The following is a 13158-nucleotide window of genomic DNA, read 5'->3' as shown; positions in this document are numbered from 1 at the left end:
TTTTAACCTCTGTTCTCTGCTATGAATCTTGGGCACACTGAAGAGGACGGCAGTTATTTCCTACTCTTTACCCCTTCTATTCTTCTTTCCTTCACCACTGTTAAGCTTCTTTGAACATGTTGGTTGTTAGGTTGTTGTTAGGGTCTTCATTGTCCTCCTCCTCCTTTTTTTTTTTTTTTTTTTTACAGCTTTAGGCTCTGCTGCTTTCTGAACAAAACCAGAGCACACTGGAGCAGGTTCCTTGATCACCGGCTGCCTACAGGGGATGTTCATGTATATTTCACAGCAGTGTAATGCACTAAATGTCCTCCTAATTAACAAAGACTAATTATGTCTGAACTGTTTTCCTACACACTGCCTTGGCATACTCCCTCACCTGTGTGCAGCTAAGACACAGCGTACAGTGTTTCACCACAGGCTGCTGTCGTGTCAGATCAGGAAGTAGAATCAACGTTGCATAATAACATTAAATCATGACAGATTTTCAACAAGGACCCGCGCTACTTTTCTGGTTTTGAATTCTGCGTCTTCAGCCAGCGGTGGGAGGCCCCCAACAAGAGTTTACTGGTTCACGCGTTGGCTGCCTGGAAAGACGGATGTCTGTGGTGATGTTAGGAGGTGAAGGTGGGAGGGGTTCACACAAGCAGGCACCTGTAGATACAGTGCAGAGGGGGGCGATTGGCTGGTTGCCAATGACATGGGTGTGGTTTCCTATTAGCAAGATTGCTATACATGCTCCACATACAAGGTGATTATAGGTTACTGACACACACAGATGCATGCAAAACTGTGTGAGAGGTTAGTGAGGCTAAATATTACCTTTAGACATGAGGAAGAAGCATGTGGCCAAACAGCATGAACCCTCCGTACACTTGAATCCCATTTTTAAAAGTTTCACTTTGAACTTTGAGACTGGATCAAATCCTCCCAATGCTTGCTCACACTCTTTTTTTCTGCGCTCACCTGTGTGTGTGTGTGTGTGTGTGTGTGTGTGTGTGTGTGCGCATGAATATGTTTGTGACATTGATTTTGCTGGTGAGACTGCCTGTGAGTGAGTGAAAAATAGAAATACAGTCCGGATGAGATCAGAAGTGGCGTCAGCCGGCCTTCCTGTTCGTCTGTGTGGAAAGTGTTAAAAGTGTTTTTGGTGGAATCAGTGGAAACAGGGCACGTTGAAGGGAGTGGCAGCGACAAACTCCCTGGGGGTTGGAAAATATGCTCGGACCGGAGCCCACCTGAGCCAAAATAGAAGACACTGCACCCCTCTGTTGCTCTGTTTTCTACCCATCTGCCAGTTTCGCTTTTGTCTCTTTCTTTCAGTCTCTTATTTCTGGTCAGTCCACCTCCCTTATTTTTCCTTCTTTTCTATTTGTCGCCCTCTTTTTTTCCCCCTCTTCCTTTGTTTGCAGCGTCTCTGCCCCACCAGTATCTCATTACTCTAATCCTATTTATGAAGGAGACAAACACATGCACACTCATTGTCTTTCTATGCATGCCTGTCCGTTTCTTTCTCCATCTCTTCCGTTTCTTTTGTCAGCGTTTCTCTCAAATTCAAATGAAAGAAGGCCGTGCGACAAAATGTCTGAAATGAGCTGTTGGAAACAATTTGTGCAAGAACAATCTGAATTCATTTTTACAAAAAGGATTTTTGTCCTTTCACATTGAGTTGTATAGATGTGGCAGCCGTAGTGGTTTGAAAGTCTCTCATGCCATCGCTCAAACTGTCAAACTCTAAACATCCTTGAGTACCTTATGTAAACACTGTGCTGTGATCAGATCTGGGATCTGTCGTCCCATTGTTGTGTGTTGTTGAAGTCATGATTCACCATTCTCCCAGGAGAGATAGCAGAGAGAGGCAACTCATCATTTGGATCTATTGTAAGCCACTCGCAGCAAGAAAATGAATTTTACTGTAAATATGTTGGAAAATATCAACTTACTTGAATGTACGTTTATCATTCGATGCCTCAGAACGGCTCATATCTTCAGCGACATCCTGTCTTGTACCTCACTTTTATGACAGCGATGAATTGAAGTGTTATTTAATTGGTGGAAACATTTCTTTTTCTTGAACTCAAATTCCTTCTGCTTCCTGTTCCAAGGCCACTATTGTTTAGGAAACGCTCCATTGAACTTCGGTCTCAGGTTAGGTCTTACAAAAAATGAAAGTGATTTGGTGGCCTGATTCTCTAAGCTGATCCACATTTTCTCAGATCAGCATTTGTCGGCCACGGACCTTGATGGAGGAATTAGCCTACTTTGTAATCATTAGGTGCGAGCTAATGCACAATGGGCTTTTTGTCATCTTAAGCCAAGAGAGGCCTGTGTGCTACTCCAAGTCGGCTAAAGTCAGCGAGACATTGTTTGTGTAGCGCTGACCTGCACTGATCGAGCGCTGGAGCTGCTCTCCCGTCCAAGTTTCTCACGTTGAACAAAAAGGAATAAAGAAAGAAATCGAGCATGAAACATTTTAACAAAATTCAGTCAGTTGGGGTAATTTACCATAACAATAGACTGTTAAAAATGTCATTTTGGCACTCGCGAAGCACAAGGAGACAATAAATGTGATTCCTTGTAGTGTCAGACGTACCTTCCCAGCCCTGTCAGATGAACTCAATGTTATTTAACTAATAATGATATAAAAGTGGACAATTGGATTGTCACTGTTTAAGTTTGCATTTGTTGTAATGAGTAGCAGAAGCTGGACTTTTAACAATTTATCTATTAATTGTAGCTTTCAAAAAACCATTTGCCATTACTTGTAGATAAATATTTGAACAGTCAAACCATTACGTTAAAAACACTACTTCAACTTTTAATTCTATAAGTTAACCATCTTTTCTGACCATTTAACCATGACTTTTAGCTAATTATTTCCGTTTATCTTTTTGCTTTTACATAACTATTTCAACAGTTTATCCATTCCTTTTAGCTATCTATTTTAACCATTTATGCACTACCTTTAGCTAACTATTGTAACAGTTTATTCATTACGCTTAGCTATCCTTTTCCACCATTCCTCCCTTACTTTCAGCTGTTTCTCTTTGATTCTCTGCCGGCTTGCTTACTATTTTTCATGCACTTAGTCCCAAATAGTGGTGTTCAAGTGTTATAGCTGACTCAATATATTAACATATTTTTTAAATCAAATCAAAATTTCTATTTTATCAAATTGCTTCAGCTGCTGTACAAACATAACCCCTGGCAACTGCAACTAGTGTAGAGAATCCTTAGAGATTTACTTGTTTTTCCACTATCATTTTATTTTTCAGCCAAACATTGGGCGTCTAGGCATCCCTCACGGACCGTCTGGAGAAAAGGTGGCTGTGGTGGCCGTCGATGACTGTGACATCTCCATGGCGATTCGCTTTGGAAAGCAGATCGGCAACTACTCCTGCGCCGCCCAAGGCACCCAGACTGGACAGAAGAAGTAAGATGGAGTCTCTCTCTCTTTATGTCTTTGCACTCATTATCTCCAATCCATCCTACGCACACTCTGCACACGGCAATTCAGACTAATAGGTAAATATGTTGTACCTTGGGGGCTTTGTCAAATTGCCTTCATTACAGCAGATTACACAACTCTCGTTCTACCATCCTCTCCTCCTTTTGTCTCTTAATCTCTGTGTTCTTTCTGCTGTCAGACAACCAAAAGCTCATCTCAACACAGGCATAATCCGACTTACTGTGTGTTTACCTCACACTAATTCATTTTTATTTTTATAGCGTGAGAGGTTTTTATTTTTTCGGGAGAGCTCACATGCTGAGACACATTTAGCATGCAGAGGGTGGGGACAGAGAGAGAGAGAGAGAGAGAGAGAGAGAGAGAGCGAGCTTCAAACGAGTTAATGAGGTTACATTCTGTCAGGAACTTGTTGCACAGGTCACAGAAGCTGAGAGGTGTTTAGCGGATACTTTAAACTGTGTCAAGCTGAAATATACAAATATACATTACACTGGTGTGTGATGTGGTGCAAACAAACAAGCCTGAAGTTTCATTTAGTGTGACTGAGAGACAGAGCAGGAACCAGCTTTCAGTTTCACTTCATCTATAAACTGTCTTTAACCAGAACTAGCGACACTTCGATGCGGTTGATCCAATTTGTCTTAATTTATACAAACAAAGCAATACAGAAGCATTTCTGTACAACTACTGTTGCAGTTTATGGCTCTAAAGTGGTTCCAAGATGCAACAGATTTGATTTATGCAGGGATTTCCCTCATTAAATTCCCTAAAGACTCTTTGAATAAGCTCCACGTGCTCCTGGCATAGCAACAGTGTTTGTGTTGTATGCACACAACTTATACATTCAGTGGTTTGGGGGGGGGGGTGTTGTTGTGCAGCATTGCATTACATTAAATCTAAAGCCCTTTGGTGTTTGATGTGAAGTGTTTTAGAGGCTCGAGGTGTAAGCAGCTTCCTCCGTGACCCGGTATGTGGAACCTGACTCGGTCATGGTGATGGTAGCAGTTAGCCTTGTGACAGCTTAAAGCTTACCTCGGACACAATAACCTTATTTCAAAAATGTCAATCATGCTAAGGGCTGATGCCTCACCTCAGTCACCCTCTCTGGTGTAAACACGGGGCATCGGCGGGTCGTTGTTTGGCACTGATTTGCGAACATCATAGTCAAAATATGGGTTATTCATTGTAGAGCTGAGTCTGTGTATGTTTGTGTCCACATCTGACTCTAACTTTGTTTCTTGTATTTAAAAGTATTAACATTGACACATATTTGGTTATAAGGAAGTGGATTTTTTTTTTACTTTTTGGATTTTGCTCTGATCCATTTTCTGTCTGTGTGGTCTGCAGGTCACTGGATTTGACAGGTCCACTGTTGCTAGGCGGAGTTCCCAACCTACCAGAGGACTTCCCGGTCAGGAACAGAGACTTTGTGGGCTGCATGAGAAACCTCAGCATCGACAGCAAACCCATCGACATGGCCAGCTACATCGCTAACAACGGCACCGCAGCAGGTGAGACATTGCTATAAGTTGAATGCAAAGCCATGCTCACGTAGAAGGTCTAAACTGAAGAGGCAGAGACATTGCTCATTTCTAAGACCAACACTCTGAAATGATCGGGAAAAACGGTTATCTACTAGCTCTGCAGGGTTTTCAAGGGCCCAGATTAATTGAATGCATAAAAAGAAAAGTATTCAATAGGAAAAGTGTGGCGCTTCAGTTTTGCTCCTTTTAAATAATAATAATAAAACTTTTTTTATGTGTACCTGGAGCTGTGGGCTATTTCATTTAAAAATGTTCTGTGTTGTGCAGCCCATAAACAGATGCATACATTGTACATACATATACAGACTATTTATTTTTCTGTGTGTTTTATGTCCAGGTTGTCCTGCAAAGATAAACTTTTGCATGAATGAGGTGTGTCAGAATGGAGGAGTGTGTGTCAGCAAGTGGAACACCTACAGCTGCGACTGCCCAACCGGATACGGAGGCAAGAATTGCGAACAAGGTAAGAAGGGAAGAAGAGGACATTCATTTTGGTGTGTGTGTGTGTTCATATACAGGTGTGTCTCTGGCCAAATTTGCCTGTATCTACATGCTCCATGTGTTTACCAACAGTAAAGCGTGTGTGTGTGTGTCTTGAGGACTTTCAGGAAGTAGTGTGTGCTTGGGAGATCAAATGGGATAAGGAGCACCTCCCCTGACTCAGTCTGACTCAGGCAGCAGTTACAATGGAAAGTCACAGTGAGGCCTCCGCTCGCTGCTGTACAGACACTAACAAACATGGCCTCAGGTTTGGAGATAGAGGACAAACTGTGACTCACTTATCAAAACCCAGACTCAAAGAATGAAACAAAAGACACACACACACACACACACACTAATAGCTGTCTTCTTTGTGTCACCTCAGCAGACATGTGAGGCACAGCTGCTGTTACTCTAATGCAGACCTATATACAGCTTTTATAGATAGATATATGGTGAAGGGTTATACATGTGTTAGTGTTTCCTTGTTAGTCAAGGAAACATAAAAGCATCACAGCTTGCCAACAGTGTTGTTATTTACACTCCATAACCCGTCTCATGTTCTTCTATGGTAAGGAGAGAACTTTGATTTCTTCCTTCAGGGCGAACTTCCAAACAATGTGTGAAGGTGTGAATGCCTCTCCTTGCCCTCTCGTCTATGCGGTAGCCACCCAGCCAGTGCCAGGCCCCAGTATCCAGTATCTGAACTGGGCCGGGATCACAGCGAGCTGGGAAGAGGTTTTGGCTGCTCTGTCGCTTGTTGACACATTTGGTTCGAGGCTTCACACACCTAGCTGCCACATGAGAAACGAGAGATTTGTCATTGTGTGTTTTGACGCTGCCAAAATCATTCAGACTGGACTGACATGAAAAGAATTGAGTGAATTCCACTGGAAGTCTTCCACCTGGTCAGACTGTTTGTTTTTCTTCTTATTCTATAAAATCAGATTTCAATTGTATAGGCCATTTTTTAATCTGTCACGCTAACTTACAGTCAGACTAAATGTAAGCATGCAATATACCGGAAAACACTTATACATGTTCATGGGTGGTGTTAGCTTGTTATAGCAAGTAGATGTCTAGTTTTAATCCCAAGACTGGTGTCAAATAAGCTGTTGCAGTAATTAAGGAAGTGTTTATAGTAAACATACCTGGTTAATAAGTTAAAAAGAAAGTGAGAAAGTTGTTCAAGTGAGACATAATGAGACTGGATTCCAATTGCAGACTTGTTCATGTCGGGTTAGGCCGAACTCCTCAGACCTGGTCAAAGCTCTGCTGTACCTGCTCTCCCATCCGCTAATTGTAGCTTTTCCAGTGCCGTGTGAACCTCACTCTGATCCAGCTGATTTTAAGGACTGGGATTAGCACTGTTTACAACATCTTTGCTCAATCTCTTAAAATAAATGGTTAGAAAAGATGTGAAGTTCAGAGTAGCTCAATAAGGAAATGGCAAAAATGAGTTGAATGGAGACGGCCCACTGTGATTTAGTGACTGTTGCATCGCCCATGCGTTGTGTGTACTATGTTTTTATGGAGGACTAAGCTTTGGCAAAGTGGTCTGACTAAAACCACTGTAGCTACCTGTTAGCAGGAACAAATATGTGCTTTGTCTCATAATTACAGCCTGTGTATGTGTGTATTTGCGAACGCTTCAGTTGAAATATGTGCCCCGGGGACCTGACAACATGCAGAGTTTATGCTGTGGATTATACAGGAGGGAACACTTACTGTATGTTGTGCTGAAAGGTGGACCCTTACTGTGTGTGTGTGTGTGTGTGTGTGTGTGTGTGTGTGCATTGGTGGGTGGGTGGGTATGTTGGGGTGTGTGTGTTTCTTGATCTCTCTCTCAACTTGAGCAGGAGCTTACACAGTATGTGTCATGTCTGTAGGATTTTCAGAATGTTTCGAGACATTGGATGTTTGACTAAGAATTACTAAGACATAAAGTAGTAATTATATCACGTGAAATGAAAAAAAACCTGCCCACAACCTGAGTCTTTGTCCTCCTCTTGTCTTGTCCCTGTCCAGTGATGCCCTCCCCTCAGTTCTTTGACGGCCAGGCCCTGGTCTCCTGGAGCGAGCCAGACATTACCGTTGCTGTTCCCTGGTACGTGGGCCTCATGTTCCGCACTAGGCAGCCTGCTGGCACCCTAATGCAGGCCAATGCCGGGCCCTCCTCCACCATCAACCTCATGGTGAGATACAGGATAAAGTACATTGTCAACAAAAATGTCATGATCATCAGCATGTAGCGCAAACAGCCAGCAGATTCAGATATTATATTGCCAGGCATTTTGAATTTTAGACACTTTCTCCATCTTTCCCGCCATCCAGGTGAGTGAGCAGCAGGTCCGTATGGAGGTGTTGCTGAGACAGCAGGTGGTGGCGTCACTGGGCTTTCCCCAAGTTCGGGTCAATGACGGGGAGTGGCACCACCTGCTGGTAGAGCTGAGGAGCGTTAAAGACGGCAAGGACATCAAATACGTGGCTGCAGTGTCTCTGGACTACGGCATGTATCAGGTATAGGCAAATGACGTCCCAAATAGAAAGGATGTACAGTTTTCAAGAAGAAAACATTTTCTCAGTCTCAATTCTGTGTTTTTAAGCAGAAGTCGGTGGAGATCGGTACTGACCTCCCGGGACTGAAGCTGCAAACTCTTCATGTAGGAGGTTTGCCTGGAGTTGGGAACCATGTCAGCAAAGGATTTGTTGGCTGCATACAGGTACGTGTTTGTGTGTGCGTTTACATTTTTTTTTCTTTTCTTCGTCCATTTCTTCTCCTTCTTTCTGTTTTCTCCTGGTTCATCCCTTTCTTCCTGTCCTGCCTGTGCTTCTTCTCCATCGCCCACGTGTGCTCTCCATCAGGGTGTGCGTATGGGTGAGACGTCCACCAACGTGGCCAATGTGAACATGGCTCAGGGCCTGAAGATTCGCGTGGAAGACGGCTGCGACCTGGCTGACCCCTGCGACTCCAACATCTGCCCTGAGAACAGCCACTGCAGCGATGACTGGAGCACACACACTTGTGTCTGTGACCCAGGTAATACACACTTACCCAAACGCATACACTCGAATAAACACTCTATATATCACTCAGTAAGGTTTGAGTGTCGCCCCTCACTCTTTTTCTCTATGTCCTGCAGGTTATTTTGGTAAAGAGTGTGTGGATGCCTGCCAGCTTAACCCCTGTGAGCATGTTTCCACCTGCGTTCGCAAACCCAGTTCCTCCCACGGATACACCTGTGAATGTGGACAGAACAACTACGGCCAGTACTGTGAAAACAAGTAAGATGTTAGATGTTGGATTTTCTTAAAAATATAATTACCATAAGCTTTAGAGGCTCAGTTTGTCTACAGCAACACTTCAATGATGTGAAAATGTTGCTTTAGAAAAATCACAAACTCTGATGCAGATTGCATCTTTAACTGCATTTTAGAGATGCTCCCTCTAATGCTCCCTCCCAGACCTGCAGACCGTCCTTTGTATCCAGATGTTAGCAGACTAAAAATGGACTTTGCCTCCCACAGAGACAAAGCACGCTAATCTTCTTTGGTTATGTTAGGCTCTTGCCCTTTTTGTAATGTTGCCAACGTCCTGAGTCTTTTAGACCCGCTTTATTAGTCAGTAATCTGAGCTGGATAGTGTTTGTGTGGCTGTGTTTGTGTGAGGAGAGAGAGAGAGTGAGAGGAAGGATCAGACACCAAAAAGAAATAATCAAACTATTAGGTGAAAGTCCACATATACACGCAGCAAGTGGTTTGCACTGTCAGCATTGTCTAGGAGCTCACGTGAATTAGCCAGCCCTGATTGAGGACCAGTCTTTTCCCCCTGACCCCTGACCCCCATGACATGCATCACTTCCTGTCTTAAGCAGGATATGGGATTCCCCCTGCACGCCTGACTGATCCTCCATAGGTGTGTTTAGTCCCTGCTGCCCTCATACTGATCACATCGCTCAGTGGGAGATCGTATCTCTCTCTCGAGAGAAAGAGAGTCTGTGTGTGTTTGTATGAATAAGTCTCACCTGAGTCACTGACTTGAAAGTGTCGAGGAAGTTGATTCTAGATTCAGGGCGACAGAGAGCTGGAGATAAACTTCACAGATAGTCAACTATCAGATTTGGAGTATTTTCTTCAAGCTGATACCAAGACAGTAACACGTTAAAACCAGATTAACCATCACTTTGCTCATATGACACTTTATTTTAGTTTCATTGCAAAAGAATTGAAACTACTCTAGGTGCACAGTTCCTACTGTGTGTATCTTTTTTTCCCCCACATGACCCCCCCAATTTTTTCTGCTTTTTTAGTAGCTATACAATTTAATCATAGAACTGAAACCCCTGTCCCACTGCCACATTGTTATTATAAATATATCAATTATAGCCGCTTTAATGAATGTGTCTTTGTCTTTGATGACAGAGTGGAGAAGCCGTGTCCTCAGGGCTGGTGGGGCAGTCCCATGTGTGGACCCTGTAACTGTGATACGAATAGGGGATTTCATAAAGACTGCAACAAGACCACCGGAGAGTGTCGCTGCAAGGTAAAAACATGCATAACATGATATTTCCCAGATCTACAGGGAATGCAAGAGCATTTCTTTTCATGATTTATGTTTTTGTTGACAGCAAAGGTTGCCCAGGACGGGAGAATACTTCTAAAAACATTTCTATCTAAATACAATATCAGTCATCTATGTCCTCTCCTCTTCCTGCAGGAAAACCACTATCGGCCAGAAGAGGAGGACACTTGCTACCCCTGCGAGTGTTTCTCTGTTGGCTCCGAGTCTCGAACCTGTGACCCCGTCACCGGGCAGTGCCCCTGTAAAGGAGGAGTCATCGGTCGCCAGTGTAACCGCTGTGATAACCCCTTTGCTGAGGTCACTCCCACTGGATGCGAGGGTATATGAAGTCATATCTTTTGTAATTAGAATATAGTAGAATATGATCTTTTCTGATTTCTTTCTTCAAGTGACAGTAATTTTAAGGTAAACATATAGAAAGATGAACTTTATTAATCCCAAACAGGAAATTGAGTGACTAAAATCTAAAAAAGCTATTCCAAAGTACTGTCAAGGCACATGGATAAAATGCTTTTTGTGGACAGTGAAACAATGAATTTGTCTACATTTGTCTAAATGAAAGAAGGGTTTGAGACGTTCATAATGAGGACAGTAATGGAAAAATCATTTCAGAAGTCTGGTGTATTATTCCTCTAAATGTTCAGGTTCACTCAGTGAGCCCGGATGAATCGATGAAGTGTCAAAAGGAGACAAATAGTGTCGCTCATGTCTGCTGGTGCTGCAGTTGAGCTAACTCCACGTCTTTGTCGCCACCCAGTCAAGCAGAAGAGGCAAGTCTGGCTAGTGGGCTAACTTGGCAGTGGGACTGCACACACACAATACAGTAGAGATGAATAGAAAGTGACAAAGCCACAAAGTCCCCTAACAGAGAATGAATGTCAGTGTGCTTACTGTTTGACCCAATATGAAGCTCTTCAACGTCTCAGAACGTGTTTGGACTTTTAATGGACGTACACCCCCAAGTTCTTTGTGACAATATGCTTCTTTCTGGTAAAAAAGAAGAAGTGGGTTTAAGACATTTTTTCATATCTAAAGGGTTGAATATATTGTGATGCAGGGAAAGTGAAGATGGAAGGGTGAAACAAGCGAGAGGTTTCTTTGATCATGTCCCGTGGGTCACTGAGATGTGACCATCCATGGCAAGTCTCATACCGATCTGTCAGCTCCGCATCAAACACAGCCGTGCCGAGACATTCAATAAAGCTGTGGTTAATGTCACCACAGCGTTTAATAATGACAGAATGTCTTGAATCTTAGCAGAAATGATTCTTAAAGAAAGAGTGAGCACGATGTAAAAGTGAAAATAGTAGAAGACTAGAAAAGTTTTATTCAGGTCATGAAGTTATGTGTCATAGCAGTGAAGTAGCATTTAAGAGTTAATGAAACAAAAGGATTACAGTCCTTGTGTGTGACTAAGAGGGGCCACAAACAAGCCAACAAGCCTGCAGGTCCTGGCTTGGTTTGTGCTGGAGATTTATTAACCCAGATATGCTGAAATTAATTATGCATCACAGCTTGTGTAATGGCTCTGCGGGCTTAATTTGGTTGAATGTCACTGTGCTGGTCTGTCTGGCTGTTTCATAAGGTGGAGGGGATCGGCTAGGCGGTGTCCTGAGGTGGACCCAAAGCAGGCGTTTACCATTTTTAGTGGTAAACATTCAGGTGGTCCAGCTTTTTTTAGGGCCAATTTAAGTATCACATGATGCTCTCTTGTAGTTTCCAACACCTGCCAGATATGTCAATGTGACGGAAGCTGTGTGTGTAGGGAATGGTGTGTGTTCAAGTTTAAAAACATCTTCACATCTAAATGTTCTATTTTCTGTTGGCCCTTTCCTCTACAGTGGTGTACGAAGGCTGTCCCAAGGCATTTGATGCAGGCATCTGGTGGCCCAGAACTAAATTTGGACGCCCAGCCGCCATGAACTGTCCCAAAGGATCCCTAGGTGAGTGCTCCATAATCCCTCTGATGACAAGAGCAACGTGTGGAGTAATTATTTAGCTCTGGATGTAGTCAAAACAGTGTGTCCACCTCAAATGAATGGAGATCCAAAGAGTTTCAGGCCACTGATGGTAAAGTTTATATCAAGGTCAATCGATGTAAAGTTTTATCATTCTATTTCAGGGAAATGTACGTGTTAAGGGAACAGTTTGGCGTTTTGTTACCTTCAGACTGATATGTCAGATATGACAGTGGTATCAATCTTCTCATCTAACTCTCCGCTGTTTGAATGTTCAACAATTGGTTCAAAGCAAGCCTACAGTATGTAACTTTTCCTGAACTGCATCCCGGGAGCCATTACAGGATAAAGCTATATGCTAAAACTTTGTGTACACTAACACAAGTAGAAGAGAGCCATAAAGTAAGCTAACTGACTCAATTATGTTAGTTACAAAACAATGTCTACCTTAGGTTAGCTAACATTAGCTAACATTAGCTACCAAAGGCCATACCAGACCAAGTCAGCAAACTATCTCAGTAATGTCTGTTATAGATTTATATCTAGCTAAAGTTAGCTAACGTTAGCTGCCAAAAGCTATTGGTCACACCAGACCAAGTAATTCTGAAGCAGCAAAACTCCAGAGTGTATTACATGAAACAAGGCTGCATTGTATTGCTTATGAATTCATAATTCATTGTGTTATTTCCTTTTTCAAAGTAACACAGTCTCACTTTAAAAAATATTCATTTATTGAGTAACAGCAGCTGGGAAAGCAGCATGGCTGTGTTTTTGTGAGTTCATGTATTTTAAGGCATATAAGCACACTCTCTTTGTGTGTGTGTGTGAAGCTTAACAACACAGTAATAAGGCTGTCTGATTGGTCCGTTAATCCAACAGAGCTTTCTCATCAGCCAATCATGTCTGTAGAGAAAAACACCAGGTACACTAAGAGCTGACAGTAACGCCCCTCCTCCTCCAGCTCTGTGTGTGTGTGTGAGGGAGAGAGACAGTCGAGGTGAACTCAAGACTCAAGTTCACTGACCTGTTCCCAGTGAAGCGCTGTCACTTTCCTGGTTACCCCCTTAGTTACCACCGTCACCATGGCAACCCCTTTGTTGTCTCCCCAGACTCGTTGGGGAATTTATT

At 42.9% G+C, this 13158-nt stretch overlaps 1 protein-coding gene across 1 annotated transcript in view; it reads left to right on the top strand.

Moving 5' to 3' along the window:
- Positions 1-13158, top strand: part of celsr1a (cadherin EGF LAG seven-pass G-type receptor 1a) — an 84341-nt gene that overhangs the window by 56599 nt on the left and 14584 nt on the right. Inside the window, exons 8-18 of the mRNA XM_070928748.1 lie at positions 3273-3430; positions 4814-4977; positions 5348-5473; positions 7519-7685; positions 7825-8010; positions 8100-8213; positions 8356-8530; positions 8634-8775; positions 9913-10033; positions 10208-10391; positions 11914-12015. Of these exons, the coding sequence (XP_070784849.1) occupies positions 3273-3430; positions 4814-4977; positions 5348-5473; positions 7519-7685; positions 7825-8010; positions 8100-8213; positions 8356-8530; positions 8634-8775; positions 9913-10033; positions 10208-10391; positions 11914-12015 (1639 nt within the window). The remainder of the gene's footprint in view (positions 1-3272; positions 3431-4813; positions 4978-5347; positions 5474-7518; positions 7686-7824; positions 8011-8099; positions 8214-8355; positions 8531-8633; positions 8776-9912; positions 10034-10207; positions 10392-11913; positions 12016-13158) is intronic.

The sequence above is a fragment of the Enoplosus armatus genome, chromosome 22 (assembly GCF_043641665.1).
Source record: "Enoplosus armatus isolate fEnoArm2 chromosome 22, fEnoArm2.hap1, whole genome shotgun sequence".
Lineage (NCBI taxonomy): Eukaryota > Metazoa > Chordata > Actinopteri > Centrarchiformes > Enoplosidae > Enoplosus > Enoplosus armatus.
This window is presented reverse-complemented; position numbering and strand designations above follow the sequence as displayed.